Here is a 12,324-nt window from a genome sequence, read left to right as displayed (position 1 = left end):
TAAATATATTTATAATTTTGCAATTTTGGAAACTCTCCGTCGGCACATCAGTATTTAGGTACACGGAAGCGTCGACGCACCAAGTTATTTTTACTATGCACGTGGGACTTACCTGGCCGAAATACCAAAGATGGCGCCGACCAGCACCACCCACCGGCCCCAATCCCAGCCCACGTATGTAAACGCCGTCGCCACTGACGCCAATGAGTCCTGAACACAAATTCTTCATAAGATTATAACAAAAACGAGTACATTGCATCTATATTTTAATGGTTCGCACCAAACTTTGTTCACGGCGCACGTATGGGATCACTTCGGTACTAATCAACCCTACTTTTACTTACAGGTGCTTTACATTACAGCACTAACAATTTGCAACTCTATACCATCAGACTCGATATTTAAACAGACAAAACAGTTTGTTTAAAAAGACTCACGTGTAAGTAGTAGGGCACCATCATTGTAACCACAATGGCTACGGCGGCATAGCACAGGAACACGACCAACAGGGTGAGAAGGATAGCATGTGGGATCGAGCGACGAGGATTTTCCACCTGGGAATATTAAGTGAATAGATAATCCGATTCGATAGTTCATCTATGGATGGATATTGACCTTCCCGGGATCTCCACTAATACAGGTAGGTTCTTCAACAGTTAATTTTACCTAATTGATAACCCTCCTCCTGCTGCCCCAAGGACCATCGGTTTACGAGCGAAGTGTCCTGCCAACTACTACTTAACTCTTTGGTAAGCCAATTCATTTATCACATATCACTCTCAGCAAAGATCGTATACAATTCAAGTACCATATCATATCCAATTACCGAATAGTAAAGGTTTCTAACCATTCGATTTATATGGTTTATTAGTACTATGCGTAGTTCATTGACAAGGTGATTATTATGTTGAGCGTATTATGTAAGACAGGTTAGGCATAGCAGCGTTTAATTTTGCTGTTCGCATTTTCACGAGGACAAGTTGGGCTCGTATAAAATTCCCCTACTTGTGTATACTTGTGTGTCATCATCCTAGGATAATAACTAACCTCTTCACTGGTAGCATTAATGCTGTCAAACCCTACGAAGCCGTAGAAGCAAACGGCGGCGCCCCGCAGCGTGCCCCACACGCCGTAAGGGAAAAAACCTCCCTTGCCAAACGAGGGCGGGACCGATGACTCGGGGATGAACCAGTTGTTTGTATCGGCTGAAATACATGACACAGGTTAGGAAATGTATATAAGTAGCTAATAGTTGAAATTTTTTGAGGTGATTTCTTGGGCTCAAACCATAATCTATTAGGCAAAGGCATTGTTTTTTTATGCAGTGCGGCTAACTTCCAAATTCCTACCGAGGGAAAAATAATGAGCCCATTTAAAAAACAAATTTATGGTTCTACTTATATGGTTATTCTATTGCCGTGCCGGAAAATCACCTCAGAAAATTTCAAATATAGATGGGTTAGTTAAATTCAGGCATTAATGTCACGCACACGCTCGTATAGTTGTTATTGTTACATACTTGCAACCTAACTTGAAAGCATGAAGATTACTTTAACTTGACAATATAGGTATGTCATTCCTTTTTTATCACTTCTTGCACTTGACTTAAATAATAACTCTTTCTCTAGTTCCTAGAAAGTTGATAATTACGAAACCTGTTTACATCAGGTTGTATTTATTTTCGATAAGACACTCACCAGTGAAAGAGCCGGCGATGACGATGAAAACGATTACGATCATATTAAGTATGGCGAACACGTTGTTCACCGTGGCCGACTCGCGGACCCCGAAAGCCAGAAGCACTGAAACACAAATGTCATTCTGGTATTAAATACTGTTAGTAATCAATTAAACATGCTTTCCACCATATATAATGCGTAAAAAGTACTAACAAATTATAGCCGGAAATATGACTGCTGAAGTAGAGGCATGCGCGTCATCCACCTACTCTAGCTGTCCAATTTTCGATTACAATATTTTGCAATTGGTACCTACAGTTACATGCAGTAATATGTTACAGAAAGAAGGCTGCAAAAATATGTGACGCGCTCTTATGGAGCTTCGTTGCATACGCATCACCCAGCCAACGAAGCTACTTGTATTCTCCTTCAAAAGCGGTGAATTGTGAGGTTTTGAGATGATACGTTTCATCATCTGCCTTCAATTTTCCGGCCTCAGCTATGTAAATGGCATCGCCTTCATTAAGGAAATTTGATGCATCTTTCAGGCCACGTTACTTAGCACAAACATCAGACACAAACACACCCGTAATGACCAACCTGTAAGCAATAACTAATATAGATTTGTCTAAAGTAGGTGAAGAATACCTCCAAAAGCGATGACAATCCCAAATGCAAAGAAATCAAAGTACGTCGCCAACAGGTCCCAGTGCAATGGCGCGACGGTCATGAACCATTCCGACATGGCCTTGCCTGCCATCAGGTCTACGTAGAGGCTGAGACCGCGTGCCACGCTTGCCGCACCTATGAAAAAATATAACTGTATTAGACAGGTACTTAGGATAAGATAAAAAAATCGTTTACTTGTTTAATGGAGGTAAAGATATTTAGTACAACGCAAGTAGTTAATTGAGTAGAGAGGTCTTGTACGCGCAATACTCGTATCATCGTTGCATCGCCATGTTGGGCTATCAGATGTAATACACATTTTAAAATGGACTACAAATACGAGTTGCAGTTAGCCGAAACGATAGACACCAGGGAAATATTCACGTGGTTTCTAAAGCCATTTCTTAGGAAAACGAAGGAAAAATAAAAAGTAATAAAAATATCTTTCAGTGCTTAGGTTCCTAAATTCGACCATCATACAAAAAGGACACACCGAACAAGGCTTCAAGTATCATGTTCCATCCAATGATGAAGGCGATCAGTTCTCCTACGGTCACGTACGTGTAGATGTAGGCCGAACCCGCTCGAGGTACGCGAGCTCCGAACTCCGAGTAGCATAGTCCTGAAATACGAGACATTTTTTTTAATAACCACTGTGTTTCCAGAACCATCTCAGTGTGCTCTTGGGTGCCTGGGATTTTCCTTTTATGACCTTTTTTGTCCTCTTGGACCAGAAACGTCACTTTTGAGACTTACAGATCATATTCATAACAGATCCAGATCAAATTCTTAACCTGTTATTGTTAGACTGTAGCTGTTAGACTTAACACACCTGCAAACAAAGACGCAACGGCAGCGATGAAAAACGAGAGCACGACCGATGGTCCAGCAATGTCCAGCGCCACAGAGCCCACCAGGTAGTAGATGCCCACTCCTAACGTGGCGCTTATGCCCAGCGATGTTAGGTCCCAGACACTCAGGCATCTGAAACAGACCACAACACTATTTAAAATCTTTTGTGCAAGATCGTTTTGCTCTTTTTCATCGATTCCTACCTGTGGCCATCGTCAAGCCTCAACAAGTATATCAGAAGATTCGACTGTTTCTAAAAAAGTTAAGCGGTCGACGTAGCTATTACAACTTGAGAAGCCAGAGTAGACATCGCTCGCTTGGGTAAGATGTGAGATGATGACAATGAATTCAGGAAGAAGAAGGAATTCGGAAGATCAGCGCTTTAAGTCCTGACACTTTCTCCCTCCTATGTTTTTGTTTTGCATAATTTTATCTTCTATGTTTGTATTTAAAATTGAGCTTGATTTGTAAATCGTTGTCATTATTTCCACGTCGACTACTGTCTGCTGAATCGATCCACCCGTTATACATTTTTGTGATCAATTCAATCAAGAAAAGGTGCTCATGATAGGTAAAGATATATATTTACTTACAAGGAGGACCCAAATCAAATTGCTTTTGAACAGTATAATGTATAAATTAATCAACTTTTTTCATTCGATTCTTCTATCTGGCTTAAGTCAATCATAGGTTGACTTGATTGCGAACTTTACCACTCTGGTGCGCATTCTACTATTAAGAACGAAAAAGAAACATATTAGTCGATCAATAATGTTTTAGGTATACTTATTTTCAAATTGCTTTAGCTGGAACCCCGCTTGTGATGGCCCGCAGCACGATTGGTCAACCAGGCTAGTTACCGGATCACCTGTAGCTGAGACTCATTTACCTCCTTAAGGTGCTCCTCCACTTTGTGATGGCTCGCAGCACCTTGCCTCCCGTCGTTGGGCTTCCAGACTGCAACATCAGGTTCCTCGAAATTCTGGCTGGAATACCTTCCGCCTTGAGATGGCCCCCAGTACCTTGCCTCCCGCGATATCTCAGACAGGCTGCACCATCATCATCTATACTACCACCAATACCACCTCTAGTAACAGACTTATTTACCTCCTTAAGTTGCCAGCTTCAAGCTGCTCGGGCTGGAACACCTTGCGCCTTGTGATGGCACGCAGCACCTTCCCCGCCATTGGTCAGCCAGGCTGCAGCCACATTTGTCACGGCTACCACGCCACCTGCAACCAATACAATGGTATACCTATCCACTCAACTGGACTTCGGAAAGTAATTCAAATGTTACTTGCAAGATTTTAGTTAAGAGAGTAAAGCCACGTAACTATAGAAGGATACAAAAGATATGGAGCGCAACGCGAAACTTTCAATGGAAGAAATGGCTATTGCGCGGGTTTTTACCTTTTATCTCAATTACTCTGAAAATACCCTTCTGTTTAAAATCTTGCTCGTCAGATCCCTAGGCAATACAACTGACAATAAATGAAAATGAATAATTGTTTACAAGGGGGCAAAGTTTTTGTATAATTGATACCCGAGCAAGCGAAAGTTTCCAAAATTGAACCACGAGCGCAGCGAGTGATTCAAGAAATAGAATCTTGAGCGTTGTTAGGGTTTCGAGATACGATGGGTAAATAAACCTTGCCTCCGAGTGAAACACAAAAAATTTCACCACACCAACGAGAGGAAAATACTAACTATGATCTAACAAAAAAATCATACTCAAAAGAACGTAGTAAATGTATCACTCAAAATCATCATTTAAAAGTCAATTCTACCAGCTAACATAAGGAAATAACTCAATTGCATCTTTGCGTTGCATTTGGTTTTTCAGTCTGCCTTTACAAATATACTCTTAGTCTAGTTTCCGGGTGAATTTTTTTTATGGTATTTGCCCTTGATTAAATTGTGTAAAAATTCAAAATAAAAACTAAAATGTTTCGTTAGCTCCTTCTTAAGCAAACTCGCATACAACAAATATAGCGTTTTACACAAGCCAACATCATTGATGTAGCTAACAAATTGACGTCGACATTGTCTGCAAGCATAAAGAAATTAGGTACATTGACTAACCGTTTATGTATCAGATGAAACGATATGAACACATTACATCTTTTCTTTTGGAGTTCTTAATTTTCAAGGATTGACTATAGTAACCTATAGAACTGTACAATTATAATATTTTTAGGCATGAAATACGTCAGAGTACGTAAATCTAGTGAATCTATAATACCTAGTGTTTTAAAAACACTTACAACTAACTATTAATTCTTTGTTTCCATTCACGATAATGATGAAATCGGCGTCTAAATCATTTTAATTCTGATAAATGCGTAAGATATAACTTTGAATAGATCGTAAAGATACTGATAACTTGAATCACGGTTTCAGCTGGTTATGATTATGAATAGATATTGTTAGCGACGCGACTGAAAACTTAGATGACGCTAAGATTAGTTAAGTTTAAATACGATTAAGGCTGTATTCGAAATAAAGATTTTATCCGTTAGGTAGGGCAAATATATAATTAGATTGTTATTAGACATAAGAGTTATGTAATCGTTCGTTATATCAGGTATTATTCGATATTTAGGTCACGCAAACCCTAAATCCCAATTCCTTATTCGAAGAGCGAGATGGACGAAGGAATAAGAAAATAAAGAAAACTTATTCATTGGTTCATAATTATAGCCAATCACATGCAAATAAAGACAAGGAAAGGTAAAAAACAGCGAGACAGAAAATCTCGATCGTGATTGGTCAGTCAATTTCCCGTACAGAATTCGATTACGCTCAATTGTACTATGAGACGTACATATTTAGGTTATTATCGCAGTAATTACTTTAATTAGACTAATGAATGTTACATATAATCGTAGAGCGTGAATTGCTTAACACCCTAATATAGGTCATGTTGTCGTAATCCTAGCTATTAGATAATAGCATGCCGTAAACCGTCGAGAAACGGGCTATTGTTCCGAGCGCGGACGAACAATAGGCTTTGTATTCGTGAAGTAAGCAAGTCGGACAGGTGTTATTGTTTTGTTTCACTGACCTAGAAACCGAGTTAGCGTGTTATGCAATATTCAAGTCAATAATTAGATATTTGTGAGAATTATAGTGATGTAAACGATAACGAGATAACACGATTTGACCCGAACAAAGCCGAATTAAGTAACCGACCAATCAGAGGGCTTGATTCAGAACGAATCGAAACGCGTCTTATCTCCTTATCGTAAGGGTGTTCCTTTTCTACGAAATTCGTATATAAGCGAGGAAGGAACGGAGTGAAATCGTAGTCAGTCGTCGAGTGATCCAGCAACCAGAAGCCTCAAGAAGAAACCAACCGGAAGAGAACCAGAAGCGGTTCAATCGCGTAGTAGGGATTGTAGGAGTATTTTTATACCTTTGTATCGCGTGTAATAAAAGTCAGTTTTGTGCGTAACAGTAGTTTATTTAGCTATCTCCTCGCGCATCGTATTCGCTCCTCTTCACGCGGCGACGTAGAGGGCCGTGGTCACGGTTTTGGCAGTAGGAGTGGTGGCGACAGCCCGGTGCCTTCTCCATTGAGCTATCGTCGGCAGATATAGCGCCGCGGGCTGCTATATTTTCCTGGTCCTTCGAGCCGGATTAACTGTCAGCCCATCAAGACCGTCGAGATCAGCTTCTACTCTGCGTGAAGAACCCCATCGTGCGACATCGTCAAGATGCCGATAATTAGGACCAAGAAGGCTACGTCGGTACAGAGCGACGAAGACAGGCAGCGTTTCCTAGACGAAGGCGCGGCGGCGGCCCAACATCGTGAGGTTGCCCGCGAACACGCTGAGAGGACAGAGGACGCCGACGCGGAGCGCCCTCCCCTCCCCCCTGGCAAGTCGGCCGACGCGGCAGCGGTCACCCATCGAGCTGCTAGCGCGGAACCGTTAGGCGCAGCGGCTACATTATCGATCGACGACGTCTACCAGAGGCCACCGAGGTCTCCCTCGCAAGATACGATGTTGCTATGGCGTAGGGACCTGAACAAACGCCTGCGACGTCTTGCGAGACCTACACCGATCCCGTTACGTCATCCGAAGACAGTGGTTAAAGACGTTACCACATCGCAACGACCGAAGGATACTCCAAAGGAGGCGAGCACTCCGCACGTGCACACCCGTGCGCAGTCCGTGCGCTCACAAGCGAGTACCGTCATCGAGGCCAGACTCTCGCAAGCCGAGCTGGAGGCGAGCGAGCGGCTAGCGGAGATACAGAAGAAGGAGCTGCAGTTAGAAGCCGAGTTAGTGAAGAAGAGGCTGGAAGCCCAGAAGCTGCAAATTCGTGCAGAAGCCAGTGAATCCGACGCGGCATCCGATAGGAGCGAAATCGGACCGCAACACCAGCGCATCCTGACATGGATGGACGAATCGCAGGACAAGACGCTAACCGAGCCCGTCAAGTCCAAGAAGAGGTTAGCCAACGAGCCCCCACCGGATTACGAGACTCCAAGGCGCTCCACGCGGGAAGAGAGGCATATTCGACGTCGCTCACCGAGCCGCGAGGACCGTCGGCGATCGTTATCGCCACCGATCGAGCCACGTACGCCGCACACGGAGCGTACACAGCTCACTCAGGAAGGAACCGTAGCGGAGTCTATGTTGCAGTTATTCGAGAAGATGCAAATGGCGGCTCGACCGGCACCGAAGGATATCTTCGAACTACCTCACTTCTACGGAGATGTGAGTGAGTGGCGAAGTTTCTACAACACGTACACCGAGACGTCGAGAAGATACAAGTTTACCGACTACGAGAACGTCGCTAGACTGCGTATGGCATTACGCGGGGACGCGAAGACATGTGTGTCACACGTCCTATCGACCGCAACTCGTCCAGATATGATTATACGAATACTGAAAAAGCAGTTTGGTCGGAGTGAAGTATTGCTAGACAGAGCAATCGAAGATTTGCGCAAGCTGCCAGCGTTGGGACCTACAGCGAACGATCTCAACAGCTTCGCAATCAAAATTATGAACATAGTGTCCACTATTATGGATATAGATCGGAGACACTACGCCGACAACCCGTTGCTGATTCGCGAAGTAACGGACCGGTTATCGCCCCATATTCGAAGCAGGTGGTGCGACTACGCACGCAATCATCGTGATACCGACGAACCCGAGATCCTGCAACTTGCTGACTTTCTGATGGAGGAAAGTGAACAAGAAATGGCGTTTTGTCATGCCCGCGCAGCCCCGAGGCGTGCGCAGGTACCGTCAGCAGCACCGAACGCGCGCGCGACCGGCACTCGTACGAATACATCCGCGCCGCGTTATCCGATTCCCGCTACCACACCCGGAGGTCGATACGCCACAGCACAGAAGGTGACGTATGCGACGCGTCAAGCCAGTACATCGAAGTCGACGTGCCTGTATTGCGGCGGCAATCATTCAACGCCGGAATGTCGCAAGCTAGCCGCACAAAGCATAGGCGCAAGATGGGAGTGGGCAAAACTCAACCGAATATGCTATAGGTGCATGGACGCGAAGCACCTCAAAATACAGTGCAAGGCGAAAGGGTGCGGTGTGGCAGGCTGTCCGCACGTGCATCATCGTCTGCTCCACGCGGAGACGACGCAGGAGCTCCGTGATAATACCGCGATGGCGATGACTCATGCTACGCAACGAGCGGCCGTAGCGCGAGTTACTACATCATCGATCGAGCCGACGGCGGCACAAGAGCCGCAATCTACGCAAGTTACGCAACGAGAGGACAACGAACCACGAGTCTACGTGTCATCGACCCCGAACTACAACGTGTTGTTGAAAGTGTTGCCTGTAACGGTAACAGGCCCGCAAGGAACAGCGCATATTTTCGCTTTTATCGACGACGGATCGACATTGTCGATGATCGATCAAGACGTTGCTGATGAGATAGGTGCAGTGGGTCAAGACGAGCCGTTATGTATTCGAGGAATAAGGAATCTCAAGCACACGTCGATAACACAGACTGTTAAGGCCACCGTGAGACCGGCGAAAGGAGGTACCGAACACGAGATTACCGTCAAGACCGTAGATGGCCTAGGAATCAGGTCACAGTCGCTCAATAAGGAGCAACTACTCAAATATAAACATCTGGCGGACTTAGGCGACGAATGCTACGTCGGAACAGGCGTACCACAGATGTTAATCGGAGGTGATTATAGTCACTTGATTACACCGACGGAAATCAGGCAGGGCGGCGAGAACGAGCCGTGCGCTATGAAAACACCACTAGGTTGGGCGTTTTTCGGTAGAATGCCACGCATTATTCGTACGAACGAGCAAACCGTGTTACACTGCCGTATGGGGAATGAAGATCTCAACGAGCAAGTGAAGAAACATTGGTCGATCGAGGCGTTAGGCGTAACGCAAAAGGAGAACGTGAGTCCGAGCGATCAACGAGCCATCGATATATTTAATAAAACCGTGAGAAAAGTTGGAAATCGCTACGAGGTTGGCCAGCTATGGGCGTCAGACGACGTGAAGCTACCACCGAGCTACGCTATGGCGCGTTCAAGATTACATAGTTTGGAAGCGAGAATGCGTCGCGACAAGGACTTCGCGGAGGACTACGAAGCCCAGATTCAGAAGTTGCTGAAAAAAGGATATGCCGAGCGTATTATGGAACCACCGCAAACCGACAAGACTTGGTTTTTGCCGCACTTTAGTGTTTTCAATTTGAATAAAGGCAAAGGAAGAGCCGTATTCGATTGTGCCGCGAAAAGTCAAGGAAATAGTCTGAATGACTATATTTTAGCGGGACCAGACCTGCTAAAAAGCCTGCTGGGTATACTACTGAGGTTTCGCGAATGGAGCTTCGCAGTAGTAGCAGATATACAGGAGATGTTTCTGCAAATCCAGATTCGAGCCGAAGACCAGCAGAGCCAGCTATTCTTGTGGCGAGGTACGAGAAGAGACATGGAGCCGCAAGTCTACAAACTAAACAGAGTTTGTTTCGGAAACGTATCGTCACCGTTTCTCGCGCATTCAGTGCGCAATCGTAACGCAACCGACAACGAGGACAAGTATCCAGAGGCGGTCTACGATATACACAATAATCATTACATGGATGATTATGTGGCGTCCTACAAGACTGAAGACGAGCTACTGAGAGTGTCATCGCAGGTACGAGACTCTCACGCCGAGGGAAACTTTCACCTACGAGGCTACGCGAGCAACAGCGAGCGACTGTTAGCGAGCATCGAGCCAGAGCTTCACGCACAAGAACCGACGCATCTAGGCGAGAAGCAACAGACCGTTCTAGGAATGACTTGGGATCCTAGCACCGATACTCTAGGATACAATACGAAGATGCTGCGCGTACCGGACGCAGTAAAGAATCACGAGCGACCACCGACGAAACGAGAGTTACTCAGCGCGATTATGTCAATCTACGACCCGATGGGACTTATCGCTCAATTCGTGATAAGCGCGAAGATAATATTTCAGCGAGTTTGGTCAAAAGGAACGGATTGGGACGCACCGCTACCATACCAAGAAGCTGAAGACTTTTTTCAGTGGTTGAATGCACTGAAACATGTAGCTACGCTACGCATACCGCGACAGTACGAGACACCGAGAGCTGCTACGAAATATACTCTGCATATTTTCACCGACGCGTCAACGGAAGCATATTGCGCTGCAGCATATTGGCGCATAGAAAACTCAGAGCAAGAGGTTCGAGTAAGTTTAGCAGCGGGCAAAAGCAGAGTTTGTCCACTGAAGGTGCTATCCGTACCGAAATTGGAGCTAACAGCGGCAGTCATCGGAGTACGGTTAGCAGAAACAATTTGCAACGAGCAACGATACGACATCGACGAAGTGATATATTGGACGGATTCAAGAGTCCTACTAGGATGGATCAAAGACGACGCACGAAATTATAAGCCATTCGTATCACATCGATTAGCCGAGATCACCGAGAAATCGAATCGTCAAGCATGGAGATATGTACCGACCGATCTTAATCCGGCAGACCATGCTACACGAGGCAAGCCTACAAGGAGGATCGACATACAGGATGATTGGTACAGAGGGCCGCAGTTTCTCTACCTAGACGAGGTGGAGTGGCCGAGCCGAGATATTACAGTAAGCCGCACCGAAGATCTCCCTGAAAGGAAGCTGAAAGTCAAGTCAGGAATCGTTTTATCGACTACGACATCGAAAATGGAGCCATCAAGCGTATTACCCGATATACGTCGCTTCAGTAATTACGATCGATTGATTAATTCTACAGCCTACGTGCTACTTTTCATCGATAAGCTGAAATCCAAGAATAGGAGACTACAGCTACAAGTGCAACACATTAAGCGAGCAGAGCATATGTGGATACAGAATAGTCAACGGAGAAGTTTTCCAGACGAAATACGTACTCTGCACATCGGACGCGAAATCGACAGGAAATCGAAGCTATATACGCTAGCACCAGAGTTATGCGACGACGGCGTGCTACGTATGAAAACGAGATTGGGCAACGCTCCAGTACTCTACACGTCACTACATCCGATAATACTGGACGGCAGAGACTCATTTACTCGATTGCTGATTCAGAGAGCCCACAGACGATCAGCGCACATACACAACGAAGCCGTGATAAATCAGTTACGTCAAGATTATTGGATTTTGCATCTACGACCGATAGTGAAAGCTGTAGCGAGAGACTGCGCACTTTGCAAGCTACGTCGAGCTTCACCGCGAGCGCAGCCCTTCGGAGACCTACCCCCCGAGCGACTACAGGCTTATCAACGACCGTTTACCTACACCGCGCAAGACTATCTAGGCCCCATGTACGTGACAATAGGCCGGCGAAGAGAAAAACGCTGGGTCTGTTTATACACATGCCTAGTCACCAGAGCCATCCATCTGGAGAGCGTGCATAGTTTGTCGACGGACAGCGCGCTACTCGCCCTACGACGATTCGCTGCGCGACGAGGATGGCCACACACGATGTACAGCGACAACGCGACATGCTTCAAGGCGGCATCAACGGAGCTACGAGAAGCATATAAGCAGTGGCTACCACAGCTACGTGCTTACGGTCTACATCATCGGATGGAATGGAAGTTCATCCCGCCTGGTAATCCCTCTGCAGGCGGAGCTTG

General features: G+C 45.5%; 1 protein-coding gene across 4 annotated transcripts in view; it reads right to left on the bottom strand.

Moving 5' to 3' along the window:
* LOC133524058 (cationic amino acid transporter 2-like) overlaps positions 1-12,324 on the bottom strand; it is a 28,833-nt gene that overhangs the window by 4,528 nt on the left and 11,981 nt on the right. For all 4 annotated transcript variants that reach the window (XM_061859850.1, XM_061859849.1, XM_061859851.1 and 1 more), the window contains 8 exons: positions 4,308-4,432; positions 3,181-3,332; positions 2,842-2,970; positions 2,328-2,483; positions 1,698-1,802; positions 1,048-1,205; positions 438-554; positions 113-210 (listed from right to left, as the gene is read on the bottom strand). In XM_061859850.1, the coding sequence (XP_061715834.1) occupies positions 113-210; positions 438-554; positions 1,048-1,205; positions 1,698-1,802; positions 2,328-2,483; positions 2,842-2,970; positions 3,181-3,332; positions 4,308-4,387 (995 nt within the window). In that variant the 5' untranslated portion in view covers positions 4,388-4,432. The remainder of the gene's footprint in view (positions 1-112; positions 211-437; positions 555-1,047; positions 1,206-1,697; positions 1,803-2,327; positions 2,484-2,841; positions 2,971-3,180; positions 3,333-4,307; positions 4,433-12,324) is intronic.

Source organism: Cydia pomonella, chromosome 13, assembly GCF_033807575.1.
Source record: "Cydia pomonella isolate Wapato2018A chromosome 13, ilCydPomo1, whole genome shotgun sequence".
NCBI lineage: Eukaryota > Metazoa > Arthropoda > Insecta > Lepidoptera > Tortricidae > Cydia > Cydia pomonella.
Note: the sequence above shows the minus strand (reverse complement) of the source record. Positions and strands in the feature narration are given on the sequence as shown.